At 38.7% G+C, this 15,808-nt stretch overlaps 1 protein-coding gene across 1 annotated transcript in view; it reads right to left on the reverse strand.

Moving 5' to 3' along the window:
* LOC126334942 (cyclin-dependent kinase 8) overlaps nt 1-15,808 on the reverse strand; it is a 54,750-nt gene that overhangs the window by 30,752 nt on the left and 8,190 nt on the right. The window contains exon 5 of the mRNA XM_049997684.1: nt 10,752-10,941. Within this exon, the coding sequence (XP_049853641.1) occupies nt 10,752-10,941 (190 nt within the window). The remainder of the gene's footprint in view (nt 1-10,751; nt 10,942-15,808) is intronic.

Here is a 15,808-nt window from a genome sequence, read left to right on the forward strand (position 1 = left end):
TTTGGACAGCAAAATAACTGATGATGGATGAATTTGGGTCGATATAAACTGCAGACTGGTAATACAGAGAAAAGCATTTCTGAAAAAGAGGAATTAGTTACCATCTAATAGTAATTTAAGTCTTTTCTGAAGGTATTCATCTGGAGCATAGCCTATTATGGTAATGAAACCTGGATAATAAGCAGTTCAGACAAGAAGAGAACAGAAGCTTTTGAAATGTGGCAGTAAAGAAGAACACAAAAGATTGGATAGGTAGATCAAATGAGGAGATACTGAATCAATTTAGGGGAGAAAAGAAATTTATGGTGCAACTTGACTAAAAGAATGACTAAGTTGATAGAATGCATTCTGAGTCCTAAAGGAATTGTCAGTTTGGTAGTGGAATGAAGTGTGAGGGGGAGGGAGGGGGGAGGGGAATTGTGGATGGAGCTTGAAAACAATGAGGTTCAAAATGGATGTAGGTTGCGTTAGTCATGCACACAACAGACTAGCACGGAGAGCTGTTCCAACCACTCTTCGGACTGAAGACCACAACAACGACATAACTCTAGCTGTTAAAAAAAATCTGTGCTGAATAAGGTCTCCGAGAGAAATCAGTCACACAATAAAGAATAAATTGAACAGCAGCTTAAAAGTGTTACATGATGTTATTGCTACATCCTAAAACTATAGATAATGTCTTCGTACACACATTAGTGAAGTTCTATATCCAGGGACAAACTGACTGCAAGACATGTGAAAAAAACTAATAGTTATTTTATAAATTACAGTACACCAAAGTGAGTTCCCACAAGCCAGTCTACTTGTGTAAAAACATTGGGAAATTATGCTACCAGAAAAATACATTAGGAAATATATACTTCCACGTACTCCCTCACCCCTCCCCCAACTCCAATCCAATGAAGGAGTAAAGCCAGAGTTACAAAGATTTTGCAGGATATATTGCCGTGAGATACACAACACACAGGAAAAGTATTAAGAATACATTGAGCTCATAATTAATAACATAGGCCACTCACTGACAGGATTTCTACTGTGTCGACATTTAATAAAGGAAAGGCCATGGAGTATATCAATAAATCAAGTTGCACTCACTCTAGACAGCAAATAGAGTTGGCAGGAAGTTACATGCTGCAGGCTAAAACCTGGAAGACACAGCTATAGAAAAAGAACTGAACATGATAAAAGAAAATACACAAATCAAAAAAAGTTTTGCCTCACCTCAATTCCGAGATTTCTGGAAACTGTACAGAAAATTGGAATAAAGATCAACATAAACATCAGTTCCACCCTTTTTACAGCTTATGAAAACCACACATTGCATGTTGTACCACCAGCGGGACATTCAGAGGTTGTGGTCCAGATTACTCTACACACTGGTACCTCTAATACCCAGTAGCACGTCCTCTTGCATTGACACATGCCTGTATTCATCGTGGCATACTATCCACAAGTTCATCAAGGCACTGTTGGTCCAGATTGTCCCACTCCTCAACAGCGATTCGGTGTAGATCCCTCTGAGTGGTTGTTGGGTCACATTGTCCATAAACAGCCCTTTTCAATCTATCCGAGGCATGTTTGACAGGGTTCATGTCTTGAGAACATGCTGGACACTCTTGTCGAGCGATGTCGTTGTGGTGAAGGAAATCATTCACAAGATGTGCATGATGGCGGCGCAAATTGTTGTCCATGAAGACGAATGCCTTGCCAATATGCTGGCGATATGGTTGCACTATTGGTCAGAGGATGGCATTCACATATTGTATGGCCGTTACAGCACCTTCCATGACCACCAGCGGCGTACGTCAGCCCCACATAATGCCACCATAAAACAGCTGGGAACCTCCACCTTGATGCACTCACTGGACAGTGTGTCTAAGGCGTTCAACCCGGGGTTGTTTTGGGGGAGGAGACCAGACAGTGAGGTCATTGGTCTCATCAGATTACGGAAGGACAGGGAAGGAAGTCGGGTGTGCCCTTTCAAAGGAACCATCCTGGCATTTGCCTGAATCGATTTAGGGAAATCACGGAAAACCTAAATCAGGATGGCTGGATGTGGGATTGAACCATCGTCCTCCCTAATGCGAGTCCAGTGTGCTAACAACTGCACCACCTAGCTCGGTCAGTCTGACCAGGTTGCCTCCAAACACATCTCCGATGACTGTCTGGTTGAAGGCATATGTGACACTCATCGGTAAAGAGAACATGATGCCAATCCTGAGTGGTCCATTCGTTATGTTGTTGGGCCCATCTCTACAACGCTGCATGGTGTCATGGTTGCAAAGATGGCCATCAGGAGTGAAAGGAGTGAAGCTGAGCATCATCCAGCCTTTTACACAGTTTGAGTCATAACATGACGTCCTGTGGCTGCACGAGAAGCATTATTCAACATGGTGGCGTTGCTGTCAGTGTTCCTCCGACCCATAATCCATAGGAAGTGGTCATCCACTGCAGTAGTAGCCCTTGGGTGGCCTGAGCGAGGCATGTCATTGACAGTTCCTGTCTCTCTCTGTATCTCCTCCATGTCCAAACAACTTTGGTTCACTCTGAGATGCCTGGACACTTCCTGGCACAAAGTAACAATGCGGACATGATCAAACCACGGTATTGTCCATCTAGGCATGGTTGAACTACAGACAACACGAGCCGTGTACCTCCTTCATCGTGGAATGACTGGAACTGATCGGCTGTCGGACCCCTCCATCTAATAGGTGCTGCTTATGCATAGTTGTTTACATCTCTGGGTGGGTTTAGTGACATCTCTGAACAGTCAAAGGGACTATGTCCATGATCCACAGTGAACATTTATCGTCAAGAGTTCTGGGAACCTGGGTGATGCAAAACTTTTTTTTGATGTGTGTATTTATCAAAAAGAGGATTTAGAATTAGTGAAACCACATTTTAATTCTACTAGAACCAATACAGGAAAATAGAAACCATTCCATATTTATATAGGTCCTTGCAGAATTAGGGATCTGAAAAGCCCCAAATAATGCAGCATAAAATTGAAAAGAACATTGAGAAATATGCGGAAAAAGTATACAAACTTCTAAATTAATTTGTGTATAATTTATAATAATAAATATTTAAGAAAGCATTAATAATTTTTAATACAACACAATAAATTTCTAATGCAAGATAATCCAGGAATCATAATCTTAAAGTGGAAGCATTAAAAATGTGACAAAAAAAGTAAAGTGTGCTCAACCCAAATGTTGCTTTGAATATGAATATCACAATACATTACTTGACGCAGTCTTATTGGAGGCGTTATGCCCTTGCTTTGTTCTAACTTCAGAATAGGATCACCCAGTCAGATGTAAGGGACCCTTTTATTTATATGAATCCATTCAATGGTGTGATCAAACTATTACTTATCAACAAGCAATCATAATGAACAGTCTGAACCACACACTAAAAAAAAAAAAAAATGTAAAACTATCTTTTGGAACTGTTGGTTGCTTCGTTGTAAACTGAAAACTAAACAGAAAAAGCTGAAAACCTCTAAAACTCCAGGTCTAGAGACACCTACCGATATGAGAAAGAAGTGAGATGCAAAAACAATTACTTTCCTGTTTTGAAATTGTCTAACTCTTTCAAAAACATTTTCCTTTTCCTTATTCAGTATTTTGTCACAAGTTCTTATTATAATCTACCTCAGTTATCAAAAGAAATACAGCCTGTCCTACATTCTTTTGAAGAAGTTGACTGTTTTTTTTTTTTTTTTGACCACAACTTATGTCAGCTTGACATACAGTCAGTGGAGTAACCCATGACAAATGAATCACTGAAGTATCTTTTACTACTGTCTAATGGTGCACTATAGATTACAGTACAACTCAATTCAACAAAATGATCATTAAGTAGGCACGCATTAATGATCTAAAATTTAATGAGAACCATCTAGGTTGTTAGAATTACTGTCTCACACGAGGTACATTTACCAACTTAAAATCTACTGTTATCTGGAAGGTACTGTTTTCTGACATATAGATAATCTTTATTTCCAAATAAAAGTATGAGCACTGGATTTCTTAAATGCCTTTCATGTAAATGCAGTAAAAATTCTAGAATAACTTGATTCCTGGCTATGTTACACACAAATATTTCTGCAATTGCATGGGTAGGTAAAGTAATAGAAATTCTAAGTACAGAATGCAGAGATTGCACAAAGACAAGGCACGAAACTGATGAAAACAGTTTAAGAACAAGAAAGTCACAAAATAGTTCTGTAGATGGAAAGTAGTTAATGCTGAAACATTACAGGAACTTCAAATATAATTTAGACTATCACTACAAATGAGACGGAAGTAGGTTAGAGTTAGACATTTTGCTGAGGATAATATTGTAAACAGAGACCTGTCCTTTGGTAGGGCAAGATGGGAGAAAAAAATTCACTAAGGAAGTACTGCAATTTGATCAGTTTCAACAGAACAATTGAGAAACATATGTTTTCTGTTACTGGGTTTTTCACTGTGATAAATTTCTACCTCAGATTTTTTTTCCTATAGCACACTAAGTTTTAGACAGAGAACAACTCAGCAATTACCTGAAATGATACAATTAAGATGTAACGCAACATCCAAAGCATGAAGTTTCAAAATACAATTGCTGAGAGAAAGACTCCAAAATGCTGGTTGGTGTAGCAGGTCTCCTTCAGGAAGGGCACAGAAACAGGTGCCCCTGCTGTTGAGAAGTGACTGAAAGAGTTGGAAACAAATAAGTTGTCAGGTCTGGATGGAATCCCAATTTGGTTTAACAGAGGGCACTCTCTGACTATGGTTCCTTAATTAGCTTGCATTTATAGTGATCTCTCGCCCAGTGTGAAGTATCAATTGAAAAATTGCAGGTGACCCTTAGATACAAAGAGTAAAAGAGCAGAGCCACAAAATTACAGACCTATCTCCTTAATATCAGTTTGCTGCAGAATTCTCCAGCACATTCTAAGTTTGAATACAATAAATTTCCTTGAGACAAAAAACTTCTGTCCACAAATCAGCACGGATTTAGAAAGCATCACTTGTGCAAAACTCTGCTTGGCCATTTCTCTCATGATATCTTACATCAGGAACAGGCAGATTCCATATTCCTGTATTTTCGGAAAGCATTCGATACAGTGCTCTACTGCAGACTGTTAACAAAGGTCCAGGAATATAGAATATGTTCCCAGATATACGAGTGGCAAGAAGACTTCATTACTGATAGAATTCTGTACGTCAGACTGGATGGCTGTGTTCACCAGAGATACAGGTATTTTCAGGAGTTCTTCAGATGACATAAATGATCTGGTGTAGAAAGTGAAAAGAAATCTGTGACTCTTTGTTGATAATATTGTAGTGTACAGGAAAGTGCTGTTGTTGAGTGACTGCAGGAGGATACAGGATGACTTAGACACAATTTTTGTTTCCTGTGATGCTTGCTCTAACTGTAGAAATATGTAAGCTAATGCAGGTGATTGGGGAAACACAATTTTCAAATGTCAGAATACAGTATTAGTGGTGTGTTGCTTGGCACAACCATGTCAGTTAAATTTATATGCTAAATTCTGCAAAGCGATATCAACTGGAACAAACAGGTAAGGTCAGGAGTAAGAATAGTGAACAGCCAAGTGCAGTTCATTGGAAGGATTTTAGGAAAGTATAGCTAATTCCCAAAGGAGACCACATACAGAATACCAGTGTGACTCATTCTTGAGTACCTCTCGAGTGTTTGGGATCACTACCAGGTCAGATTAAAAGAAGATATCAAAGCAATTCCACGTATCAACAATTCTACTGCCACCAACATACATTTTGCTTAAGGACCGTAAGGACAAGATAAGAGAAATTAGAACTCATACTTAGGCTTATAGACAGTCATTTTTTCCTCACTCCAGTTTGAAGATGGCTAATGAGCTCTGCAGTAACTTTAGCCACCTTAGTTTCGTGTTGTTGTGACACAATTCATGTTAGCATACGATGATCTCTGTTATTTGGTTTCAATTTGTGCCCACTATTACATTTACATGGTGATGTTTTTCCATGTTTTGTGTAGGCTGTCATGACTGTTGAAACAGTTGCTTTTGAAACATTCAATAAGTTGGCTGTCTTGGTTACTGATGCTCCAGCTAATCAGGCCCCCACAATCTGCCCTCTCTTATGTCTTTCATTGCACATTGACCTCAACCTCTGAATGCAAATACAAAGTGTGCACTACTCATTAACAACCTGCACTGATGCCTAGCCCGTACTGAACATGCACAGTCCAGTGCGACACGTGCCTTACCTGTGTTGTTGACCACCAAACACGACCATCCCATTACTACCACTGTTCACATTATTTTGCCTATCCCCTGTAGCTCATTCTGTGGATGCCTTATCATATTACTCCCACTTTGTGCAGATGTAATCAATGTCAGTACAAACACTGACAGGAGCCTTGGAATATATTTTAGGCAAAGGTGGGTTACAACAAATGATAATCTCCAACAATGGGACTCAATTGCATGCCACACATTCACTATCATTTGCTGATTAAATGACTTTTGCCATCTCTTCTCATCTTCATTAAATCCTTCACTGAAAAGTTTAGATGAAAGACTTTGTGGTATCTTCAAGGTAAAAATGGCAAGAGCACTACAAGAGGCAAATTACAATATCCTAGTTATGCAGTTCACAAGTGCACAATACCAATGAATATGAAGAACTCAAGTACTCAGAACCCGCACAAGTGCTAGTCAAGGACAATATTTCACCTCCTCTGCCTACAGGAGCAGCAGCACTTTTGTGGTGCAATACAGTTTCTGGCTGTAGTGCCTGTCTATGGGTACGGGTGCCGGTCCCAAACAATACCTGGCACTATCCTCAAACTCCCAAGTTTCAATGATGGTGGTGCTGTAGACATACTTGTGAACAGTGTTAGACCACAATAGGTTGATGTGGCACTTCTACTTTCACATTCACACCATCTACTTGTCTGTCATTTTGCATATCCATTCTTTTAGCTTCTGTATAAACTGGAGTGACCGATGTTCCTCTTCCTGTCACACTGAACTATTAACAGCATACTCAATGTAAAACCTACTAGAAATTTTGCCTAAGTCAGCTATTTTGCCCACTATGATTAGTATTAACAGTTTTTCAACAGCACAAATGCTTACTTTAATATCTCACTTGTGAGTGCGAACAGTGATCAACAATGGAAGGAAGTAAGGCAGGAAGATTGGGTTTAATGTCCAGTCGACACTGAGGCCATTAGAGACAGCATAAGCTCGGATTGTGCCAAGGACGGGGAAGGTAATCAGCTGTGCTCTTTCAAAAGAACCATCCCAGCATTTGCTTGGAGCGACCTAGGGAAATCACAGAAAACCTAAATCTGGATGGCCGGATGTGGGTTAGAACCGTCGTCCTCCCGAATGCAAGTCCAGTGTGCTAACCACTGTGCCACCTTTCTCGGTAAGTTCAAAAATAGTTCAAATGGCTATGAGCACTATGGGACTTAACATCTGTGGTCATCAGTCCCCTAGAACATAGAACTACTTAAACCTAACTAGCCTAAGGACATCACACACATTCATGCCCGAGGTAGGATTTGAACCTGCGACTGTAGCGGTCACGTGGTTCCAGACTGAAGCGCCTAGAACTGCATGGCCACACCGGCCGGCTTTCTCGGTAAGTAACTAACAATAAAACAGCTAATACTTATTTGAAATCAATGGCTCCTTCGACTACAGCAATGCTTAACTAACCATGGTTTTATTGGAGTTTGTATGCCCTTACCTTACTTCAACCTGCGACACGACTTAACCAGCTAGTTACATGGAAAAATAAGTTAAACATGGACTTGAAACCATGGTGCAATTGCGGATTTTTCACATAGACGAATAATTTCTAAAGTTGAAATAAATCATAAATAACACAAAAATCTTAGGATTCAGTAAGAACTGAACCACGGATCCTTGGATTTGTGGCCTGATACTTACACACTTAGCCACAATTAACAGTGGTATGGCAGTACTATTCTCACACGTGAATTAGCTTTTAAATGCCATCTGAATGTACTATTTAAAATTTGGTATGAAAGAGTTTGTTGGTATTTCTGATCCAATCAGGTGGCACACTGCTTAAGACACTGCAACCATATACAGGACAAGAAGGTTCAAAGCCATGATGATTTTTATGATACAGTAATGGAAAGACTTTGGTGGAAAAGAAATAATGAAAGGAGCATATGTAGACCTAACATACTCTGTTTAATAATATTTCAGAAATTTAAGCTACAGATTTATTGTTTTACATTTCCTAAAAACAGTACTAAATCAGAACAGTGAACCCATTTCACCAAGCATAATGAATAAGTTTCACTTACACATTTGAATTTTTTGTGTGTATTTAGTGTGTTTTATATTAATAAAACAGGAAAATATTAAAAATAAGAGTTTCTAATAACTGTTTTAACATATTTGCAAATGTTCAGTGACATAACAGAAACAGATGAACATAAATGCCAAATCAAGGCACAGATATATTGTCATAAACATAAGAATTTGTGTCTAACATCATTTTTCCTGAAAGTAAAAGTACCACAGGCACTAACATAAATAACATTAATGGCTGTTGAGTTTTAGTGTACTTACATCCGGCAGAGCTCCTTTGGCTCATACTGGTACATTAACTTGGCCAATAATCATCCTAAAGCAGAAAGCAATTGATAACTAGAACTCAAACTAGAGTACCGTTAGTTCAAATAACTACATAGTTTTTAAACATAAAGTTTAGTTTACAAGTGCAAAGATTTGTACCAGAAACATGATCTACAAACATTGTCATTTTATAGTTAGAATAATTCATACAAGTGTGGAGGAAAAATGTTAGCTCTCGTTTCAGTCATAGTGCCACAAAGCCATAATCCGAAAGCACAAAATAAAACCAAATAAAATGGCTCACCTAGTTTCAGTAGCTATAAAATGTGCTTCACATGTCAATATAACTTGTGGCTTCAAGTGATAAATAAATTTTCTTCATGAATCATGATAAAGGTGTTGGTCCATTTCTTCTACCACCATTTGCTCACAAACACAATTCATACAGGATGTATCAATTTGATTTCTGTACTAACAAGAATGAAGACATTTACATTGTAATATCTGGTCTCACTGTTGGAAATAGTTTATGGCTCAAGCAGCTAAAATGGACACATTTTTGTCTACATTATTTTATAGGTGGAATACCCAAAAATGTAGTGGGATGATCGATACAATATCAGCTAAATTACAAAAGAGAGATGAACGAACAAAATGTGATGCAGTTTAGATGACTGAATCCATACGGCAACACATTCAAATAGATGACGATGGTGTGGATATGTCCTGGTCAAGAGAGGCAACAGATTTGCATTCCTGCTGTTACTAACCATAAGCAATATCTTGTATATGGATACAAAACTTACATACATACATAAAAGTGATATAATATTATATGGTACTATGTAGAGGTTTAAATATTTATGTGTTTTGTAGAATATTATGAAGAGTTTTCTCGGTCTGGGTTCAGCCACAAGTCATTTCATCCATAACAGTATAACGAAGATGAGAAGATTAGGGTTTAAGGTCCTACCAACAATGAAATCATTACAGATATAGCTCAATCCTGGATAGGGAAAGGACTGGGAAGGAAATTGGCTGCACCTTTCAAACAAACATCTGTCTTAAATAATTTAGGTAAATCACAGAAAACCTAAATCTGGATGGCCAAACAGGGATCTGACCTGCTATCCTTCCTAATATGAGATCAGTGTCTTACCACTGTGCAATATCATTAGGCTACAACAATACGTTCATTCTGGTTGGCACAGGACACAACCTTCAATCACTTTACGATGAATGTCACTGACCCTAATTCTAGACAAAATGTTGTGTTTGTTTCGTTCCCTAATCAATAAAAATGGCCGCCACAGCAGACAATGATTACAAATGGAAAGCTGAAACAAAAGTAACAAAATAGGAAAAAAGTGTATATATTTTGGAAATCAGCATAGAGACCCTTCGAGATGGTGTCGACATTCATGACATTTCACATTTACCACAACTTGTGTTGAAGCAAAACCATTTCTAGTCATTCAAAACAAATGCTTAGCTGTTTATACAAACTGCTACAAGAAAGCAAACTTTTGAATTATTTAACATAGTTTGTACATTTTCTGGTAATTTTAAAAGTCGCAATTTATTACAAAGTTAACATAAGGTACAAACCTCCCCTCCCTCATGAGACTCACCAGCATCTGAAATTTACTTTCCTAACATGTAAGTCATGTGGTGAAGTTCATGTAAGTATACACACCTCCCTCACCAACATGGCCCATCTGTAGTTTCAAAATTTAGTTTCGTAATGTGTATGTCATGAGAAACACCTAATTCAGTCCCCCTCCTTCTGTGCAGTGAAGTTCAGTTAGTGTCGTGTGTTGTCTCTTGTATCAGGAATCTACAGAAAGCAGACAGTTCTAGACTGCTCAGTCAAATTTTCCACAAAACTGATTTCGTGTTATGTCAATTGCTTATTATATTTCGCAATACTTCATTTATAACCTGGCCTAAGTAAAAATGTGTACATCTAGTGACTTGGTTCAAAACTGATTATGTTAATTCTACTTTCAGTAGTTATAAATACAGCCTGTGTTGTAAGTAGAGCAATACTTAAAGTTATTCCCTCATTAAGCAGGTAAGAAAGCACAACAAACGAATAAGTCTAACAAGTAGTGTACCAAGAGAAGCTTACCAATGGCTTTTGTGTAGTGGCGTGCACCCAGTAGCAGCTCAGGAGCTCTGTACCAAAATGTGACTACCACAGGGTCAAGGTCAGCTAGAGGCTTGAGTGGAGCATTAAAGAGACGTGCAAACCCCATATCAGCAATCTTCACACGGCCTCGCTCAGGTCCTTCTCCCATTACAAGGATATTTGCTGGTTTCTGAAAATAAATTATTAAAGAAAGATCAGTTACATACACTTGACTTTTCTGCCTAATGTACAAGCAAATACAATTGATTATAGCCACAAACCAAGATGCAGCTAGAAGCTATATGTATGTTTCATACATATCTTACTGTTAAACATCAAACAACTGATTTAAGACCACAGCTGACAATCACATAAATTGAAAACACCTATGGTGTAGCCAACGTCAAATAAAAGTTACCGAAAATTCTCAAAGTTTTCCCATTTTCCATGAGTTAACATACATGTATTCTGGAAAAGAAAGGAAGCTGCAATGAAATGTTGTTGCTGAAAGAGAGATAGTCACAAAATAACAGAGAGATATGTTATAAAACAAAGAGAAAAAAATGAAAATTACGACAACAACAGGCAAAAAGAAGTAAGGAAGTGTGACCTATGGAGAGGCGTTGCACTCACACTACATCACAAAGTAAGTAGCAATAACATCATGGGATTTACATTACACATTCCAAGTGTTTTGAAACTCACCTCCTTCTCCTGCCATGTTTATGTTCAGAGTGCTACTAAGGTCAATCAGCTTTACTTACTTTAAGGAACTGTAGTGTCGATGGCATCTTCATTACCTGCATGTGGGGTGCTGCTCACAGCCATGTGGGAGACAGATTTTTAAACTTCCTGTCGGCCCTCCACCGGGCGGATGCATGTTTCCATCACTCACTGTTCTCCATCAGGTGACAACATGCACACACACCACCAGGGGACTGACATGACTTCACTGCACACAACTCTGACTGGCTGACAAATTCTTTTAAGCAGCTACACTTCAGAGCTTGTCCCCAGATTCGGTGACCTATAGCCTCTTTTGTCCTACATCATTACAATTTATCATGCAAAATGATGAATGGAACATGCAAATGACTGACTGACTAAGTAACACACTAACTACCTTATCAACATGAGTATGGAAAACTGCTGTGAGGAGATTACATCAACACAGTATAAGGCTACTAAGCCTTACATAATTGTATCAGCATTCGAGACTATCTGTTACAATCAAAAACTTTTATACCCTTGGAATATAACTCAGTGTCACAGGAGAACCTACAGCACTTCAAAGTTATGTTTATCTCATTTATTAAGTGTACATATTGTAAGGAAACTCATATAGGTATTTCCTTGAGAGGATAAAGCCTCTGTTGACAATCAGCAGGGTTTTAGATACCATCGCTAGTGCAAAACTCATTTTGCCCTTTTCTCGCATGAGGTCTTGTGAACCATGGATGTAGGGCAACAGGGAGATCCCATATTCCTAGATTCCAGTAACGCATTTGACACAGTAACCCACTGCTGACTGTTAATGAAGGTACAAGCATACAGAATGGGTTCCCTGGTATGTGAATGGCTTGAAGACTTCTTAAATAACAGAACTCAGTATTTGTCGTCGACAGTGGGTATTCATCAGAGACAAGGGTTTCATCACGAGTGCCCCACAGAAGTGTGATAGTCTCATTCTTATTTTCTATATGTTGTTTGTTGTGGTCCTTCAGTCCAGAGACTGGTTTCATGCAGCTATCCATGCTACTCTATCCTGTGCAAGCTTCTTCATCTCCCAGTACCTACTGCAACCTACATCCTTCTGAATCTGCTTAGTGTATTCATCTATTGGTCTCCCTCTATGATTTTTACCCTCCACACTTCCCTCCAATACTAAATTGGTGAACCCTTGATGCCTCAGAATATGTCCTACCAACCGATCCCTTCTTCTAGTCAAGTTGTGTCACAAATTGATCTTCTCCCCAATTCTATTCAATATCTCCTCATTAGTTATGTTATCTACCCATCTAATCTTCAGCATTATTCCATAGCACCACATTTCGAAAGCTTCTATTCTCTTCTAGTCCAAACTTGTCTAAACTATTAGTCGTCCATGCTTCACTTCCATACGTGGCTAGACTCCATACAAATACTTTCAGAAACGCCTTCCTGACACATAAATCAATACTCAATGTTAACAAATTTCTGTTCTTCAGAAACGTTTTCCTTGCCTTAACCAGTCTACATTTTATATCCTCTCTACTTCGCCATCATCAATCATTTTGCTCCCCAAATAGGAAAAATCATCTACTATTTTAGTGTCTCATTTCCTAATCTAATTCCCTCAATGTCACCCGACTTAATTAGACTACATTCCATTATTCTCGTTTTGCTTTTGTTGATTTTCATCTTATATCCTCCTTTCAAGACACTGTCCATTCCGTTCAACTGATCTTCCAGGTCCTTTGCTGTCTCTGATAGAATTACAATGTCATTGGCAAACCTCAGAAGTTTTTATTTCTTCTCCATGGATTTTAATTCCTTTTATGAATTTTTCTTTTGTTTCCTTTACTGCTTGCTCAATATACAGATTGAATAACATCGGGGACAGCCTACAACCCCATCTCACTCTCTTCTCAGCCACTGTTTTCCTTTCATGCTCTTCAAGTCTTATAACTGCCATCTGGGTCCTGCACAAACTGTAAATAGCCTTTCGCTCCTTGTATTTTACCCCTGCCACTTCCAGAATTTGAAATAGAGTATTCCAGTCAACATTGACAAAAGCTTTTTCTAACTCTACAAATGCTAGAAACGTAAGTTTGCCTTTCCTTAACCTATCTTCTGTGAGAAGTCGTGGGGTCAGTATTGCCAAGTTTGTTCCTATATTTCTCCAGAATCCAAACTGATCTTCCCCGAGGTCGGCAGTTTTTCCATTTATCCGTAAAGAATACGCGTTAGTATTTTGCAGCTGTGACTTATTAAACTGATAGTTCAGTAATTTTCACATCTGTCACCACCTGGTTTCTTTGGGATTGGAATTATTATATACTTCTTAAAGTGTGAGGGTATGACACCTGTCTCATACATCTTGCTCACCAGATGGAAGAGTTTTGTCAGGGCTGGCTCTCCCAAAGCTGTCAGTAGTTCTAAAGGAATGTTGTCTACTCCCGGGGCCTTGTTTCAACTCAGGTCTTTCAGTGCTCTGTCAAACTCTTCACGCAGTATCGTATCTCCCATTTCATCTTCATCTACATCCTCTTCCATTTCCATAATATTGTCGTCAAGTACATCGTCCTTGTATAGACCCTCTATATACTCCTTCCAGCTTTCTGCTTTCCCTTCTTTGCTTAGAACTGGGTTTCCATCAGAACTCTTGATATTCATACAAGTGGTTGTCTTTTCTCCAAAGGTCTCTTTAATTTTCCTGCAGGCAGTATCTATCTTATCTCTAGTGAGATATGTCTCTACATCCTTACATTTGTCCTCTAGCCATCCCTGCTTAGCCATTTTGCGCTTCCTGTTGATCTCATTTTTGAGACTTTTGTATTCCTTTTTGCTTACTTCATTTAGCGCATTTTTATATTTACTCCTTTCATCAATCAAATTCAATATATCTTCTGTTAGCCAAGAATTTCTACTAGCCCTTGTTGTTTTACCTACTTGATCCTCTGCTGCCTTTACTATTTCATCCCTCAAAGCTACCCATTCTTCTTCTACTGTATTTCTTTCCCCCATACCTGTCAATCATTCCCTAATGCTCTCCCTGAAACTCACTACAACCTCTGGTTCTGTCAGTTTATCCAGGTCCCATCTCCTTAAATTCCCAAATTTTCTATATACATAAATAATTTGTTTGGCAGACAGGCAACAGTCTGCAGCTGTTGCTGATGATGGTGGGGTGTATGGGAAGGAGTCGTTGACTGACTGTAGGAGGATACAAGATGACTTAGGCAAAATTTCTAGTCGGTGTTATGAATGACAGCTAGCTCTAAATGTTGAAAAATGCCAGTTAATGCAGATGAATAGGAAAAACAAACTCGTAATGTTAGAGTACAGCATTATCAGTGTGCTGCTTGACACATCAATTAAATGTCTAGATGTAACATTGTGGAGCAACATGAAATGGAACAAGCATGTAAGGTAATTAGTAGGGAAGGCAAATGGTCGACTTCAGTTTATTGGGAGAATTTTAGGAAAGTGTGGTTCATCTGTAAAGTAGCCTGCATATAGGACACTAGTGTGACCCACTGTTGAGTACTGTTCCAAGTGTTTGGGATACACATCAGGTTGGATTAAAGGAGGCCATCAAAGCAATTCAGGGGCGGCCTTTAGATTTGTTAACAGTATGTTCAAACAACAAGCAATTATTACAGAGATACTTTGGGAACTCAAATGGGAGTCACTGGAGGGTACATAACATTCTTTACGAGGAGCAATATTGAGAAAATGTAGAGAACTGGCATTTGAGGTAGACTGCAGAATAATTCAACTGCCACCAATGTATATTTCGTGTAAGGATCATGAAGATAAGATTAGAGAGATTAGGGCTTGTGTCGCAGAATACAGACAGTTATTTTTCCGTTGCTATATTCAAATGAAACAGAAAAGGAAATAACTAGTAGTGGTACAAGGTACCCTCCACCACACACCATATGGTGGATTGGGGAATATGCATGTTGATGTAAGTGAAGATACATGTGTTACCTTTCCATAGCTGTCTAACTGTCTATTGGTCACCTCCACAACAGACATCAATTGGCAACAAGTCTGATTCTTTCCATCTGTTGGTGATTTGTCTGGTGCTTGAGTTGGCAGTGTTCAGAAAATCATAAAATGTTTTCATAATTTTTTGTGTGTAGAACTTAAATTTATTTCATGTGTCTTTAAACAGTGTGTGCAATGACAATTTCTGGAGAGCAATCCATGGAGTTATTTTCTTTCAGGGTCAACAAATGAGATCATTACTAGCAACTATTGGCATACTGATGGAAGCACAATCACCACAGTAAACATCACCGACGTAGCACAGAATACCTGTGGCCAGATGCCGTTTCTTCCATCCTTCC

Source organism: Schistocerca gregaria, chromosome 2 (assembly GCF_023897955.1).
Source record: "Schistocerca gregaria isolate iqSchGreg1 chromosome 2, iqSchGreg1.2, whole genome shotgun sequence".
Classification (NCBI taxonomy): domain Eukaryota; kingdom Metazoa; phylum Arthropoda; class Insecta; order Orthoptera; family Acrididae; genus Schistocerca; species Schistocerca gregaria.